At 33.0% G+C, this 15,013-nt stretch overlaps 2 protein-coding genes across 3 annotated transcripts; both read left to right on the top strand.

Moving 5' to 3' along the window:
• The first annotated feature begins 2,294 nt into the window (after positions 1-2,294).
• LOC120775022 lies at positions 2,295-10,202 on the top strand. 2 transcript variants are annotated; one of them, XM_040104978.1, is made up of 7 exons: positions 2,295-2,448; positions 2,703-2,864; positions 6,569-6,698; positions 8,823-8,964; positions 9,030-9,228; positions 9,763-9,928; positions 9,990-10,202. In XM_040104978.1, exons 2-7 carry the CDS (start codon positions 2,739-2,741, stop codon positions 10,097-10,099), a joined length of 873 nt encoding a protein of 290 aa, XP_039960912.1. In that variant the 5' UTR covers positions 2,295-2,448; positions 2,703-2,738; the 3' UTR covers positions 10,100-10,202. The 2 variants fall into 2 exon arrangements, with proteins under 2 accessions (XP_039960912.1, XP_039960910.1); XM_040104976.1 differs by lacking the exon at positions 2,295-2,448 and having other exon boundaries at positions 2,612-2,864.
• A 2,311-nt stretch (positions 10,203-12,513) lies between these two features.
• Positions 12,514-14,734, top strand: LOC120774049 (splicing factor 3B subunit 4). The gene is made up of 3 exons (XM_040103351.1): positions 12,514-12,622; positions 12,680-12,763; positions 13,751-14,734. Exons 1-3 carry the CDS (start codon positions 12,589-12,591, stop codon positions 14,668-14,670), a joined length of 1,038 nt encoding a protein of 345 aa, XP_039959285.1. The 5' UTR covers positions 12,514-12,588; the 3' UTR covers positions 14,671-14,734.
• The last annotated feature ends 279 nt before the right edge of the window (positions 14,735-15,013 follow it).

Raw genomic sequence — 15,013 nt, 5'->3', positions numbered from 1 at the left:
AGCTAAAGTGAGAAGGTAAACCATATACATTCCCCGCTGCGGTGGGTTTGAGACTTGAGGAGGTTTACTTCCCAATTGCCTACTTAGTCCGAGGTAGCACCTGTTGGCAAGAGTTATCTGCGTTGGATTTCGCTGCTGACGTTGTTGTTGGTGTCGATACTGGTTCCAAAGTAAGCGAAGTTATCTACACCCCCGGGGTGAAAGAAAGTACTCGACGACGGAGTGTCCCTCCCACCGCGAATCCCACACCAAACTTGTGCTCCTTTATATGGCCACTGTAGTAATCGCCACAAAGACCTACTCGCCTAAGTCCTTGTTCCGTCCATTGCATTTCTTAGACGGCGGTGATGCCATCCTTTATTTTCACAAGAACCAGGTGCATGCCCTCAAATCGTAGTCCTTATTTCATTTGTCATTGTCGTCATCAAAAGGGGGGTCTCTCATCTGAAGCTGGTTGTTATTTTTCACATAGGGTTCACAACCCTATGTAGGGGATGTTTCGCCTTCTCACTTTAGCTCGCCTGCAAACGGATGTTCTTAGGCTACCCAGAGGACACTTGGTCAAAGACCGGAAGTCATGAGATGCTTGAGCCAATGTAAAAGAATAGTTTCTGGCCCAATGACCTAGTAGCTGCTACATTGAAGAACAATCACTTGTCAGCTAGTGAGTTATTCAATACAACCTATAGTGAAGATAGGTACATTGCTGCCATGAGTCGTAATAGGCTCAACTTTTTAATTAGTAGGCTGCGAACGGATGATAAAGCGTTGAGACTTGCTCTGCGTCCCACCGATGCTTTTGTACCTGTCAGAAAGGTGTGGGACCTCTTAATAAAACAGTGCAACGATAATACTCTAAGAAGCTTCAATACATTAGCCGAAAAGCTGTCAGCTTTTCGTGGACGATGTCCTTTCAAAATGTATATACCTTGTAAACCAAACACTACATCCAGACAAAGGAAAGTGTCGACCAGAAATTCGACCAGATGGGTTTACTCATGTCGTGTCCTAGTATAAACTCGTTAATAAACTCGTATGTTATTTACTGCCACAGTATGATTTCCACGTGCAAAAAGCCGTTGAATCCAAAGGAGTTTATGAATGTACTCTCTATGTCGTTAACAATGCCTTGGATGGTACAAAGACGGGAAATATCAACATTGTCCAGAAGTTTGCGATGCAGTATTGCAGCAACTATGCCCGCGGAAGCACCCAACCATGATAGCAATAGTAACGAAGAACTATCCTGTTCCAAGAAAATAAAATACCGCGCGTTTTGTCCATCGAAAATTTGTCGTATGACACCAAAAGGAAATGTTTTAAGCGTGAAAAATCCGTATATAACTAGCAAAAAAATGTCTTAGTAGTGTAGTCTTAATAGGGCGAGTTATCGATATATCAAGATATAAACCTTCTTAGAAGACTTTTAAAATTTTTAACGTTTTATCTAAAACTTTTTCGTTTTAATGAAAATGCGGTGAGTTTTTCACCTAAAACTTTTAATTGTTTTTAATGTGGGTGTCCAGATTTCTTTATTTTCTTTTTCATATTACATTAACATATAGTTTATTTAAATATTATAATCAATCGTGCAGTGCAAAACTAAAACTTAAGGGCGTTATCAAAACCTTTAAAAAGGAAATAAAATGTTTATTTTATAACGCAGATAAACTTCAATTATTTTAAACACATCAAACTACTCCGAAGCTAACATTTGATTGTTACTAAATGAACTAAAAAGTCTTTAACCTGATGGAAGATGGTGATAAATAAAAATTATCAATTCTTCACTTGGTTAATAACATGAACTAGAACCATTAGCAGCATAATTTTTGTAGCGCGTGTCTTTAATAAATCTTAATTATAACTAAGCTAGTCCATATAGGTAACTACTTCGTTTACCATTGAAGTGAATGAAACTCTTACTTTTATTCCCGGAACATAATTTTAACAAAAATATATAATATAAAAACAAATATGGTCGCTATTAAAATAATTAATATATTTGAACTCGAAATATATCGATCTGCAATATTAGTTTTTTGGGGATTTTTAATTAACTGATTCATGTACGATATACATATGTAAACGAGGTTTAATGGTTGGAATTTGGAATGTGTTGACAGAGGTTTTTCAGGTTAAGTGTAAGTACATATTTATATGTAATATAATATAGACCTATATTTTTTAGGATAGGACACTTCACAAAACTGTATATATTTATGTACTCAAAAAAATTAATACATTATCCTTAGATTCGGGTATTATAAAGAAATAAGAAATGACGTAATAAATTGGTCATTACGATCCCAACAAGTGGGAATATATTTCTGAAATCCTAAATTTGTTAAAATAGTATATAGTTAACAGCTGAGCACGATCACATCTAAACACACCAAACACGACAAACCTAAGAGGCGATACATAAATCTCCGTAAGAATGCGAGTATAAGTATATAACTATATACCATTAACTCATTTTTACAAGCCGATTTACGCTTTTGTACTCTCTTGAGTTTTTACTTGACTCACATCTTAACTAATTTGAGTGAAGTTAAATCCAGATTTACGGAGGCATTGTCTTCGAGTTCACAAACGTATTTAGATATTAGTATCGACTCTGACATCTTCAACGAAGTATACTTTAAAGCTGGGAACAGTAATAATTTTAAATAATTACAGCTGTAATTCGAATTTTATAGAATAAAAACACTACTAGAAATATATGAAGGTCCAGAATGCCGTGCTCAGCAGTTACGCTTTCTATCGCAACAATATCTGCAATAATTGCAACGGCTTTATTAGCAATCGCCTTTTCTACAGATAACTGGTTATACTATGACGTTAAAAGAAGTAATATCCAGGTGAGTAAAGTAAACACTTGTAGGGCATAAATAATTTATCTTTAAGAAAAAAATACAATCGCGGTATATGTATATGATTAAAAATAACTTACATTGCACGCACATATATTAAATAAAGTTTTAACTTTCTACAACGTGTATTTTATGGGCATAGCTTAGTTTTCTTTTCTCTAATGCTACGTACATACATACATATTATATTATGCTTGTAGTATATGCCTTTGTATATGTGAGGTGTGAATGGAATGCGTCTTATACAAATGCATAATGAACCTTTTGTCGAACGCCTAAAAATTAAAACATATACATATATATATTTGTAAATATGTTCGTATTAACCTGTATGAAAATGTACTTATGCTTGCATAAAAATATCTTAAGTATGTGAATAGCTAACGAAACGCTTACTTGAGTTACCTGCATACCTGTTGTAATTTTTGTTTTCGGAATTATGAGTGCTTTCATAGTTATTTTTGTGTCTGTGTAAAACCGGTTTGAGCAATATTTTGCTATTTATGCTCAGTAGTTGTGCATATATGTATGTACATATGTATATCTCGAAATATGCATATGTATGTATATAAGTGTATATAAAGACATACAAATGTACATATATGTAAATAATAGTGCTTTATTTAAACTTCGTATATTAAAATAAACCAGTCTTCGTGATAGAAATATTAGTAGCTTTCACATATTTAGTTTATATTTATTATGAACTATAAATATTAGTTAGTTATATTATTTCTACACTTAGTGATAAAACCGAAAGTAGAAAAAATAACTATGTTATAAGCTGTTAATTCTTGCTAATTCTTGATAAACTGTGAACTGAGTTAAACTATCTCTCCAGCTTACTGTATGCGTTATATGCCAGGTATTATTCAAAATAATATTATGGTATCACACTTTGTCACTTTGTTTGATTTGTCAAAAGTGTTTTAATTAATAATGTCAAAACTAGCCATTTTTTGTATGAATCAAAACTAAATTTTTCAAAAAACTAAATACGAATAAATTGAAAAATTTGATCAAAATGTAAATTAGAAATTCATGGGAAAAAGAAATATGAAGCTTTTTGACACTAAGTTCACTACGTTCCTATGGAAACTTTTTTTGAAAGTCCTTTCTGGATTTAAAGTTTTCTGGTTGAATATACAGAATGTCAACAATTGCGACTCAACAGATTTTCTTACACAGCGTTTCATCAGATTAGCACACCTTCATTAACCCAATTGCTTCCAATTTTTTTCTTATTAACTTTCAGCTACTTTATTGTTTTCCATTTTTTTTATCCTTGTATGGGTGCCCGGCCACAGCAGAAGCCTCGCCAGGGAGGGCACCCTTACTCCAATTTCATCCGATTGGAGGCGAGTCGGTTGGACAGGCGATAAGAATGTACCATTGTACGATTTTGCTATTTACTGTACTTATTTCAAGTTGTGCTTTATTTTTGCATCACCAGGCTAGCACAATAATTTGTACCAGCTAAGATTCTCCGAAAAAAAAACAGGGAGCACAAGGACGTAAAGTCCGATTCAATAATGTAATGTTATTACTACCATAATCTTCGGAAGGAGGAACATCAGTTGGAATGATTATTTAGTCCTGTGGACGGTGTGGGTATTTATCTTTTGATATGATACGAGCGCACTGCAAATGTTGAATACTAATATGAATGCAAAGGTGTATGAAAATGTACTGGAAATTGTCTTTTTCCATTTTAAAAATTGTTTAGAACTTTGCACGATATGATAGAGCATCGACTCACATGGGGCTTAGTCTCAGATTAAAGGACAAAACATCGTTTAATGCAGTGGACACGGTACTCACATGACATCAATATAATTGGAAAGGTATGGGGATCGTTGGCTCGCAAAGTTTTGAGTCTGGTCGGTAGGTTTCCAGTAAACAGGAATAAGTTAAAGGTATGGTTGGCCATTAATTTCGTTAATTTTTATTGGAAAATCGTGGGAATCGCCACCCAATCGGATTTGAGATATTATTCTCAACAGTTTAATAAAGAAGTTTAAAAATATGTATTTTTCTAAAAATTTAAGAGAGAAAAAAGGTGATATGTGCTAACCTGGTGATCTAATTTAAATTGTTAGTTCTTGTTGATTCAAAAAAAATGTTAAATGTTGTGTGGGAAAAATGAAAAACACTAATTTTTATTGTTATAAGTAACTAGAGGACCCGACCGCGCTTTAGTGACCATAAATTTTTAGCAAACCCCATTGCCCATTTATTAAACAACACCTTTATTCGCTAAAGGATATTGTTCATTGACAGATATCGATTTTACTTTTGATCTTAAACAATAAAACATAACTCTCCTGTCACTGGAAATGTGAGAACCGCTTATGAACCGAACTTTGACAGTTGCCTGGATCTGGTAGGTTTTGACGTTTCGCAATTGGAATGGCTGGAACGGCCAGATCGAAATTTTACCGAAATATAGGTATGTGAACGGAGGGATTTGTTGCCGCCTTTCAAGATCGCTAATAAAAAATGTAAAACAATGAAAACTAAAGAAAATGCGGAATTTAAATATATTTCATGAAACGTTTTGCAATGTGATATATAGTAATATTAATTTTCAATTACCCAGTGGGGTAGCGACAACTTCGGGCGCCCGGGGCCAGGGTGTTCTGCCGCCCCCTTTATCTACCCACCTACAAGTTTCATGAGGTGGTTCGAACAAAAGTGAATTTTTACAAAATATCTTTGATATTAAGTATATAAAATTTAGGAACTAGAAGCCACGCAAATACTGAAATTCCAAAATTCTCACAATACGGTTTTTGAGGAAATTGATAGTAAATTTACAAGACATCTTATTAAAAGCAATAGAAAAAACCTATTTTCGCCCTATATCTTGTACACTTTTGACACAATTTGCAGGAATTTTTGCCCGAATTGGAGTTTTTAAATACCATTTTTGAAAATGTGGAGAAATAAAAGTATTTGTTACATTCAAAGCATAGGGTAACTGTGAGAGTGACACGTCGCTAGACAAAGTTAGAAAAGCGCATCTTTAAGTTCTATCACTATTTTTAAGAAAGATATAAACCAAAAGATATGAGAAAAATTCAAAGACTGAAGAGTATTCGAGTAAAAATCAATATTTTTCATTGTTTTTCAGATTATCACATTGTGAGTGTACAACTCTTTATCTTTTATAATAAATTTTGTAAAAAAATTTGTGGAAGTATTTTTCTGAATATTAAAAAACAGCGAAGATCTCCCCTTCGCCCAAATATTACAAAGTTTAGTTTGTAAAGATAATTTTACCTTCATTGCACACCAAATTGGAACTCATGAAGCAATATGTTAAGGTATTAGATAAAATCATCCGTATATTGTATATCTTCGAAAAAGTTCCTTTGTTAAATTGATGAATGACTAAAAACTGATATTTTTGATGAGTTCATATCAGGGAACCATATGTATTTACTTCAAATCAGTTTTACTTTTTGCAGCACCAAAATCATTTAAGACTGATCAATGTTACTATACATTTTCAAAAAATTATAAAAATAAGTGCATCATCCACGTTTTCACGCTTATTTAAATTGTATATATTATAACATAATATTACGGTTTATTGACCGGGTTAAACAACAATTTTTTCTCCTTCTCTATAAAAAATAATTATAATAAATATGGTATAATATTCATTTTTGTACATTTAAATTACCTAGATGTTTGCTGCAAAACATACTGATGCCGATGATCTTTTCAATAGCATGACCAATAAATATTTTTATTATCCTCGAACAAGAGGTTTATTCCGAATATGCTTCCCGAAGGAAAGACCACCTCTGAATGCGGGTAAGTGTAGATACTATTTTTTTACCAAAAACTGTAAAATAAAGCAAAACGTAAGGTCAAAAGCATATATTAAAACTGTATGCTTACAATATTTTTCTTCACATATTAAGTTCGTTTAATTTCGCTATATTTTCATCGTATCGCATTTTTTATACTCTTGCAACATGTTGCTACAGAGTATAATATTTCTGTTCACCTAACGGTTGTATGTGTCACCTAAAATTAATCGAGTTAGATAAGGATATCCTTATATAAATGATCAGGATGATGAGACGAATTTAAATCCGGTTGACTGTCCGTCCGTTCGTCCGTCCGTCCGTCTGGAGTAAAATTGAGATAACGTAATGACACTTGGTATATACATATGTACGCCCACAAAATATCATTAAAAGACATCCTATAAAGTGCCATAAATAAGCACTAAATTAAGATTTGGAACTGTAATTTACACAGAGGATTCCAGTAGCAAGCGGCTTTTGTGGGCTAAGAACTTTGAAAAATTGGGCGTGGCTCTACTCTCTAATAAGTTTAATATTCATATCTCTCAAACTGTTCTCGCCAAAATAACCAAATTCGTTCAAGAGAAATCCTATAAGAACTTTTACCAGTAGTGTGAAAATGATTGAAATCGGATCATAACCTTGCTCACTAACAGTACTGTTGAAAGTTACTAAAAGCGCTATAAATCAATAACCAAAAATTTTAGCAGCAATAAATTTTACCACTGAGATGACATTAGACAGCTTTATAAGAGCCGGGTCAAAATTGGACAATGGCCGTGGCACTGCCGTCGCTCAACCAATTTTCTGGGTGACCTTATATCTCATATATCCGCCAATATGTTAGTTATCTTAAAAAATTGAGAGAGCCTGTTTTACTCACACAGTAGTATGTCTTTGTGGCTAAAATGGATAAAACTGGGTGAAAACTTGACCCTTATATAACCAATATCAGCATTTTCAAATTCACGTTTGACTTTACTACATATGATCGGAGGAACCTTAATAAACCTGGGAGCATTTTTAACTGCAACAACAATATCAGCCTCAAAATCCAACGCAGAATAACTATTACCAACAGGTGCTACTTTAGACTGAGTAGGCAATGGAGAAGTAAAGCCTTCTCTCAACGAATAAAAACCAAACTCTATAAGTCACTTATTATTCCCGTCCCTTTATATGGTGAAGAGGCACGGACGATGACAACACCTGATGAGTCGACGTTACGAGTTTTCGAGAGAAAGGTTCTGCGAAAGATTTATGGACCTCTGTATGTTGGCCTCGGCGAATATCGCATTCGATGGAACGATGAGATATACGACAACATTGATATGGTTTAGAGAAGAAAAAGACAGCAGCTGCGCACATGACTTACATATGGTACGCATGGACGAGGCAGAGGAAGATCTCCACTCCGTTGGAAAGGCTAGGTGGAGAAGAACCTGGCTTCGCTAGGAATTTTCAATTGGCGCCACGTTGCCAAAAGACTGGCGCGCTGTTGTTAACTTGGATATAATCGCGTAAGCGATGTCTACGCCAGTAAAAAAGAAGATGCGCAAAAAAGTGGTTCAAAATCGAACTGATATGTGTTATTTGATATTGGCGTTACCTCTTAAATAAACTTTCTATATCGCAAAAAAATTTGCAAGCATTTAGGAATTCGTAAATTGTTACATATTTTTGAAATATCGTAATTACTAACTAAAAATAATTTAAATTTCGCTATTGTAGACAAATGAATAATTTTTTTTAAACGAAAACTCCCGTTATTTTTTGAGCATGCCTCGTGTGTTACATATATTTTCCGATAGGATTCAGTTGTAATTAAAATATTTGGGCGTCAATTTCATGTTTTCTCTTTGGATGTTACAATATATTAAAAAAAAATGAGTAAAAAAATTTGCTATTAATAGATTTTTTGTTGAATGAAAAATATTTATTAACATTTTCAATCAAAAGAGTGTTATTAAAAATTAAGTATCTAACTCTGAAATCTATCTCTTTTGTTATTCGATCTTAAAATGGTTATATCCATTGTAGCTCTTTACGGACCAGTAAGGAAAATTCAATTAAGAAGTATACAAGCTTAATATGTATTGAATAATTTTAATTTCTTGCGTTTCAGTCCCTACATACTTGTCTCCAATAGAAACACATTGCTCTAACTTAGACTATTTTCCTCAAATCGATGATGAAAAGACTTCGAACGAAGATGCGAATTCCAGACTACACTTAGCGCGGTCTTGTATAGCTTTATTTGTTCTCAGGTAACATAATATTATAACTATTTTTAAATGTGAGCTATATATATATATTTACTGTTTTTATTTAGCTTTGTCACAATTTTCTGCGCTTTTTGGACAGGACTGTCTGGATGTTGGAAGCGATCATCCGGTGCCATAACAGCTACATCAATTCTTTTATTAGCAAGTTGCTTACTATCTGCTGGCGCTATGGGCTTATGGCACACTGTTGAATTTTTTGAAAAAGAGAAAGTTGTTGGAGAAGACTATTACCAACAATGGAATACGGTAACTGAAAAAAAAAATGCAAGCAACAGAATACTAAGATTGCAATCACTAAATTTATAAGAATTAACGGCGTGTTAAATATTTCGCAATATACCACATGTATCGGTTTATTATTATAAAATTTGAAAACAGAAATCAGCAACAATTAATAGAAATAGTTTTTGCCGATCGCAACGGTACTAGATTACCCAACTATAGGCTGAGTTGTATGAATTAGTTGTAGCGTTTTTCGTAGTTTTTATCAATCGCTCAAAATGATCTAGGAAATATATGTATTTAATATAAAATAGGAGTCAGACGCCACCCCAGCTCTACATTGAAGCTTTAAGTATTACCAACTTCTGATCGTGGTTAACATCAACTTAACCTAATATTTCTAATAAACTAACATATCGACCTAACTATCGATCTGCCTAATTTTTCTAATACGCTTGAAATACTCTAATGCAATTACTTGCAACTGTTATATGAAAACTCATGCGTAACATATTGCGTGAATAAGTTAAGAAAAATAAAAACCTTTTATTCACTTAGGTACTCAGGGATAACACAAAAATTACATACGATTGGTCATATCTCACTGCCTGGGCTGGAATAGGTGCCTGTTTACTAGCGGCAATCTTACTGTCAGCTGCTGCTATTTGCTTACGGAACGAACGTGAGAAAGAAGAACAGCTGAACTTACAATATTTAATGCCAGGTGACTAATAAATATTTGAATTATATTTTTCATTGCCCTAATGCTTTCTTAAAATATATAGTGTATTCACAGAAGCAACCGCCATATCCACCCTATGCTAGTTACCCACAACCGCAAATTTATCCTGGGCCATATTACCACGGGTCTCAATATGGACCATATAACTACTAATTACTAAATACATATATGCACAATAATCTTCATAAAGGATAACCCACTTTATTAATATATATATACATTATATATATATATATATATATATATAAATATATATACGTATATACATACATCATATATGACTATGTTTAAATTTCTTAAAATCGTGTTACTGTACTTTTATCTTTTAATTTATTGTAATTTCATTTAACCTAATATATAATTATAAATTATTTTTAAGGATTTTTTATAATATCAAAAACTAATCCGAATTAAATTTTTACAGAAATAAGAAACTAATAGTTGTGTAAATATATATACATATATATTTATATATACATACAAGTATATACTCCATTCAAATTTTGGAATATTAAAAATTCGCACTGATTGGGTAGTATCTGGATTGGTCTTAGGATTTCTTAAGACATATCACCATACAAGCCGTTTTGATCCGAAATACCAATTGAAGTCAAATATGTATGTTATTACAGTTTACAATGCATAGAAACGTGAAGAATTACAATAACTCGTTAATCGGCATTATCAACTCTGGTCCGTGGTATATTTTCAATATTCACTCGATATTAGGTTTACCAAATACTCGAGGTCAAACACAATTATTTTCATGATAAAAGTAAATTAAACTTTCGGAAGAAAATAAAAATAGAAAAAATAGAAACAGTCAAACTAGCAGACTTAAATATATTTTCTTCAGAGACTATAACAACAATGAAAATATGTAAATGAAAGTAACAAAAAACCACATAAACTTACTGCTACTGCTAATGCTTTTCCATTTACAATTATTAAAAGCTGCTTGTTTGCTTTAACACAAAAATATTTTTTTGTGCTATATTATAGTATTTAAAATCTTCAAACAAACCAATCAAAAATAACACCTGTGCGAAACGAACACCATAATTATATAGTACGTAAATTTTGCTAAAAATCACATATTCGATAACAAATAATTTTTTGTCTACGAATTTGAAATTCGTTTTAACTGATTCGTCTTCCATCTTCATATCTGCTCTGATGCGTCATTTTATCCCCGAAAAGTATGTTTATACTAGTTTTGATTGATAGATATGCAAGTTTTAATTATAACACATTTTCAAAAAATCTATATAATGAAACATATCATTGAATATTAAAAAAATAAATTATAGAATAGTATATAACCAATAAATGGATTTTATGTAGAATATAACTCGCACAATACAATTGATAGCCCACCTATAACGGGGAGTAAAGCAAATAAAACATTATTACCAAAATATATGTACCACAACAATGGTGAGTTGTACAGAAACATTTAGCAGGTTTTTTAATAGTCTGCTTAAAAACGTTATACTGGCGATAATTTCCTCATTAGAAAATATCAAAAATCCAAATTTTTTTTAGGTACATCCGTCTACGGTATTATACATTGTGCCAAAAAGGCACCAGGAAATTGTAATTCAATTCCCCAGGTAAGTGATATTTCAAAAAATGTATTTTTCTAACTTGGTAGGACTGTCCTTAATTACTATGCCTAATATAAGCGCGATCTGTCAACCGAGAGATCTATGAAGACATGAAAATATTGAAAAAGTGAAGGATATGGTGCTTGAAAATCGTCACCATATGACAAGAGAGTCCGTTTGAATGATTTCGGTGGATATTTTAGGTATGGAACGAGGATTTGCTTGGCTCGTCCCGATAAAGCAGAAAGACCATTCCAAAAAGTGCTTCAGAAAAGTATTTCAAGGACTGAAAAAATCGTTGGCATAAGTATATAACATCTGGTGGGCATTACTTTGAAGACGACAAAATAAATATTTATGAATTATTGAATGTTTGCTTTTTATATACAATTTTCGAGTTCTTTTTTGTCATAATTGGGGTACTCACAACCCGTCCTAAAGCATCCTAAAATCGTAAAATTTTAAATTTTTACACTTGTTTAAAAAATTGTTGTTGGATTTCATACAAAAATGAGTTTACACATTTACAATTTTCATTGCTATGTTTTCGAATCGTTATAACTTATAACTTTATGAGACTTGTAAAAACCCTAATTATATATTTATTTTTTAAACGAACAATTATAGTTTAAAAGACCTGAAACGTTTAACAAAATCATACAAAAAATTCTTGATTTAATTTTTTTGAATAACTTTATTTGGTTATGTTTGTGTAAGTGCATGGTCTATATGTGTACTATTTTGACAATAACTGACACCATGTTTCAAAAGCTTACAGTCTCTGAAATTTTATTCCAAGTAGTCTTATCAGTTAAAATATGATAAGTGTTTAGTAAAATAATTTACATGATTTGACTTTTGCTAACTTTTACTGGCACGTGTGGCCGCCTAGTTACTTGAAATTTGTTTGGGAAGAGTTATTACAAGAATGTCTTGTTATCGCTCATGCTGTCTAGCTGATAATTTAACCATCGATTGCAGCAATCGATTTTTTTAGACTCGCGTTGTAAACATTTCTTGATCTCCTGCTCAAAAATGGCTGCAGGACCTATTGCAGAAAGAAATCAAGGTAATTAACTACTTTATCTTATTTAAAATATATAACTGTACTAGACGTCAATTACAGATGCTACAATTTATGTTGGTGGTCTCGATGACAAAGTTTCGGAGACATTACTTTGGGAACTTTTTGTCCAAGCTGGACCGGTAGGTAAGGATGTTGAAAAGGTTTTAAGTGATTTTGTTATAAAATTTTAGGGTTCGGTAAAGTTGGTATGCCATATTGAAATGAAGTTTATTAAAAAGCGTGGGTAAATTTTAGAATAGCATCCCCGGATTTCGGGGATAAAATGGGTATCAATGGAAAAGTGACGTTCTCCAGATCACGAAAATATATATATATAATTGCCGCTGATTTATAGTTTTTAAGGTATTTGCATTTAAAGTTAAAAAATTCACAACTTTAAACTTGATAATTTGTATATTGCGAATGCCTTTTTCACTTATATTATGCACTTTTCACTTAGTGACACTTCACTATAACGTTTCTGTATATTAATTTTTTTAATATTTGTTGTAAATAAAGCTTTATTTAATTTCCTTATTATCACATGACAGCGCCTCATTTCGTCGTAATTTTTAGCTCACACGTGATGTTCACTACGAGTGTAAAATTAAATTTTTAAAATAAAGATTTCTTCGGTAAAAAAGCTGTTAAAAGTGTAAAATGTAGATTTATTTAAAAGTTTATAGTTTAATTTAATTAATTTGAAGTGGAAAATGTGAGTAAAGTGTGTTTAATGTGGTAAAAAAGCTTGTTGGAATTTTGGGAATTTTTGAACTTTAAGGTCGAATGTCTCGTAAACTAAGCGTTTGCGGTACCTATAACTCTATATTTTTTAATCAGGGAGACTTCCTCTTTCCAACGGTACCTTCAAATTGCGGCGCCAAAGAAATCGGAATTGTGCCATTCTCTTTGTTAATAACTAGTGCAGATCGTTGTTTTTCTAATTCAAATGTGTCAGTCCTCGGGCAGGTAGAAAACCGGCTATATATCACCTACCTGATTCTCAGTGTGCCAAGAGTTAAAAATGTTTTACACGTTTTTTATGCGTTTGTAATGAAATGAGGGAAATATTACACTAATAGAATATATTATAAAAAATTTTAACCAATATTTTTTGGATTGTATTTCCAGTTAATGTGCATATGCCCAAGGATCGAGTAACTCAAATGCATCAAGGTTATGGATTCGTGGAATTCCTTAGTGAAGACGACGCCGATTATGCTATTAAAATAATGAATATGATAAAACTGTATGGGAAGCCAATCCGTGTGAACAAGGCATCAGCTCACCAAAAAAATTTGGATGTGGGCGCCAATATTTTCATTGGCAATTTAGATCCCGAAGTCGACGAAAAACTACTTTACGACACTTTTTCAGCATTTGGAGTTATTCTACAAACACCAAAAATTATGCGAGACCTCGAAACCGGGAATTCGAAAGGTTTTGCTTTCATTAATTTTGCCAGCTTTGAAGCGTCTGACGCAGCTATGGATGCTATGAATGGTCAATATCTGTGCAATCGACCCATTTCTGTTTCTTATGCATTTAAAAAGGACTCTAAAGGTGAACGCCATGGATCAGCAGCCGAACGTTTGTTAGCAGCACAGAATCCATCATCTCATGCTGATCGCCCTCATCAGCTGTTCGCAGATTCACCCGTACCAAATATGGTGACAGTAATTCCGGGACAAATAATTCCACCACCACCTCTAATGGCTCCTCCGCCACCGCCTGTTTCGTCCAATAACATGTTGCCTCCACCTCCACCTGTTCCGCCTCCACAGGTAACAGGATTTCCTGCTGCAATACCACCCCCTCCTCTACCTCCACTTTCTTCTGGACAGCCACCATTACCACCTCCAGTAGGTATTCCACCGCCACCACGAATGTCTACCTACGGTGCATCACCACATCCTCCTTTTCCTAATGGTGTTCCCTCAGCTCCCCCCCGCCTTCCTCAACATAATTGGAGACCGCAGGGATTTCCAACACCTCCATTTGCACCACGACCATTTAATGGGGACTCTTCTACTGTGGGTTATCAGTACTGACACATTAATTTATACGTGTATTTATGTCTCAATGACAAAATTAAAAAAATCAAATTAAACGTTTCTTTGTTATATTTTATTTTTATTATAAGATTATAATAAATAACTACATGAAAATCTAAATAAATCTAAAATAAAGCATTAAAAATGGAAATTTAAGATCGTTATGTTTAATATGTTTGAAATCATTTCCTTGGTACCAACGATGTTCATTGAATTTTAAAAAAGTTACATTAAGTGGATTTGAAGTAATTTGTACGTTCGTGAAATATTATTATCGGGCTCAATGGCTAAACAAGCAAAATTCCCGCATTTGGGACGAAGAGCAGCCTGAAGAGATTTT

This window comes from Bactrocera tryoni, chromosome 4 (genome assembly GCF_016617805.1).
Source record: "Bactrocera tryoni isolate S06 chromosome 4, CSIRO_BtryS06_freeze2, whole genome shotgun sequence".
In the NCBI taxonomy this organism is placed as follows: domain Eukaryota; kingdom Metazoa; phylum Arthropoda; class Insecta; order Diptera; family Tephritidae; genus Bactrocera; species Bactrocera tryoni.
The sequence above is the reverse complement of the archived record's forward strand: the minus strand, read 5'-3'. Positions and strand labels throughout refer to the sequence as shown.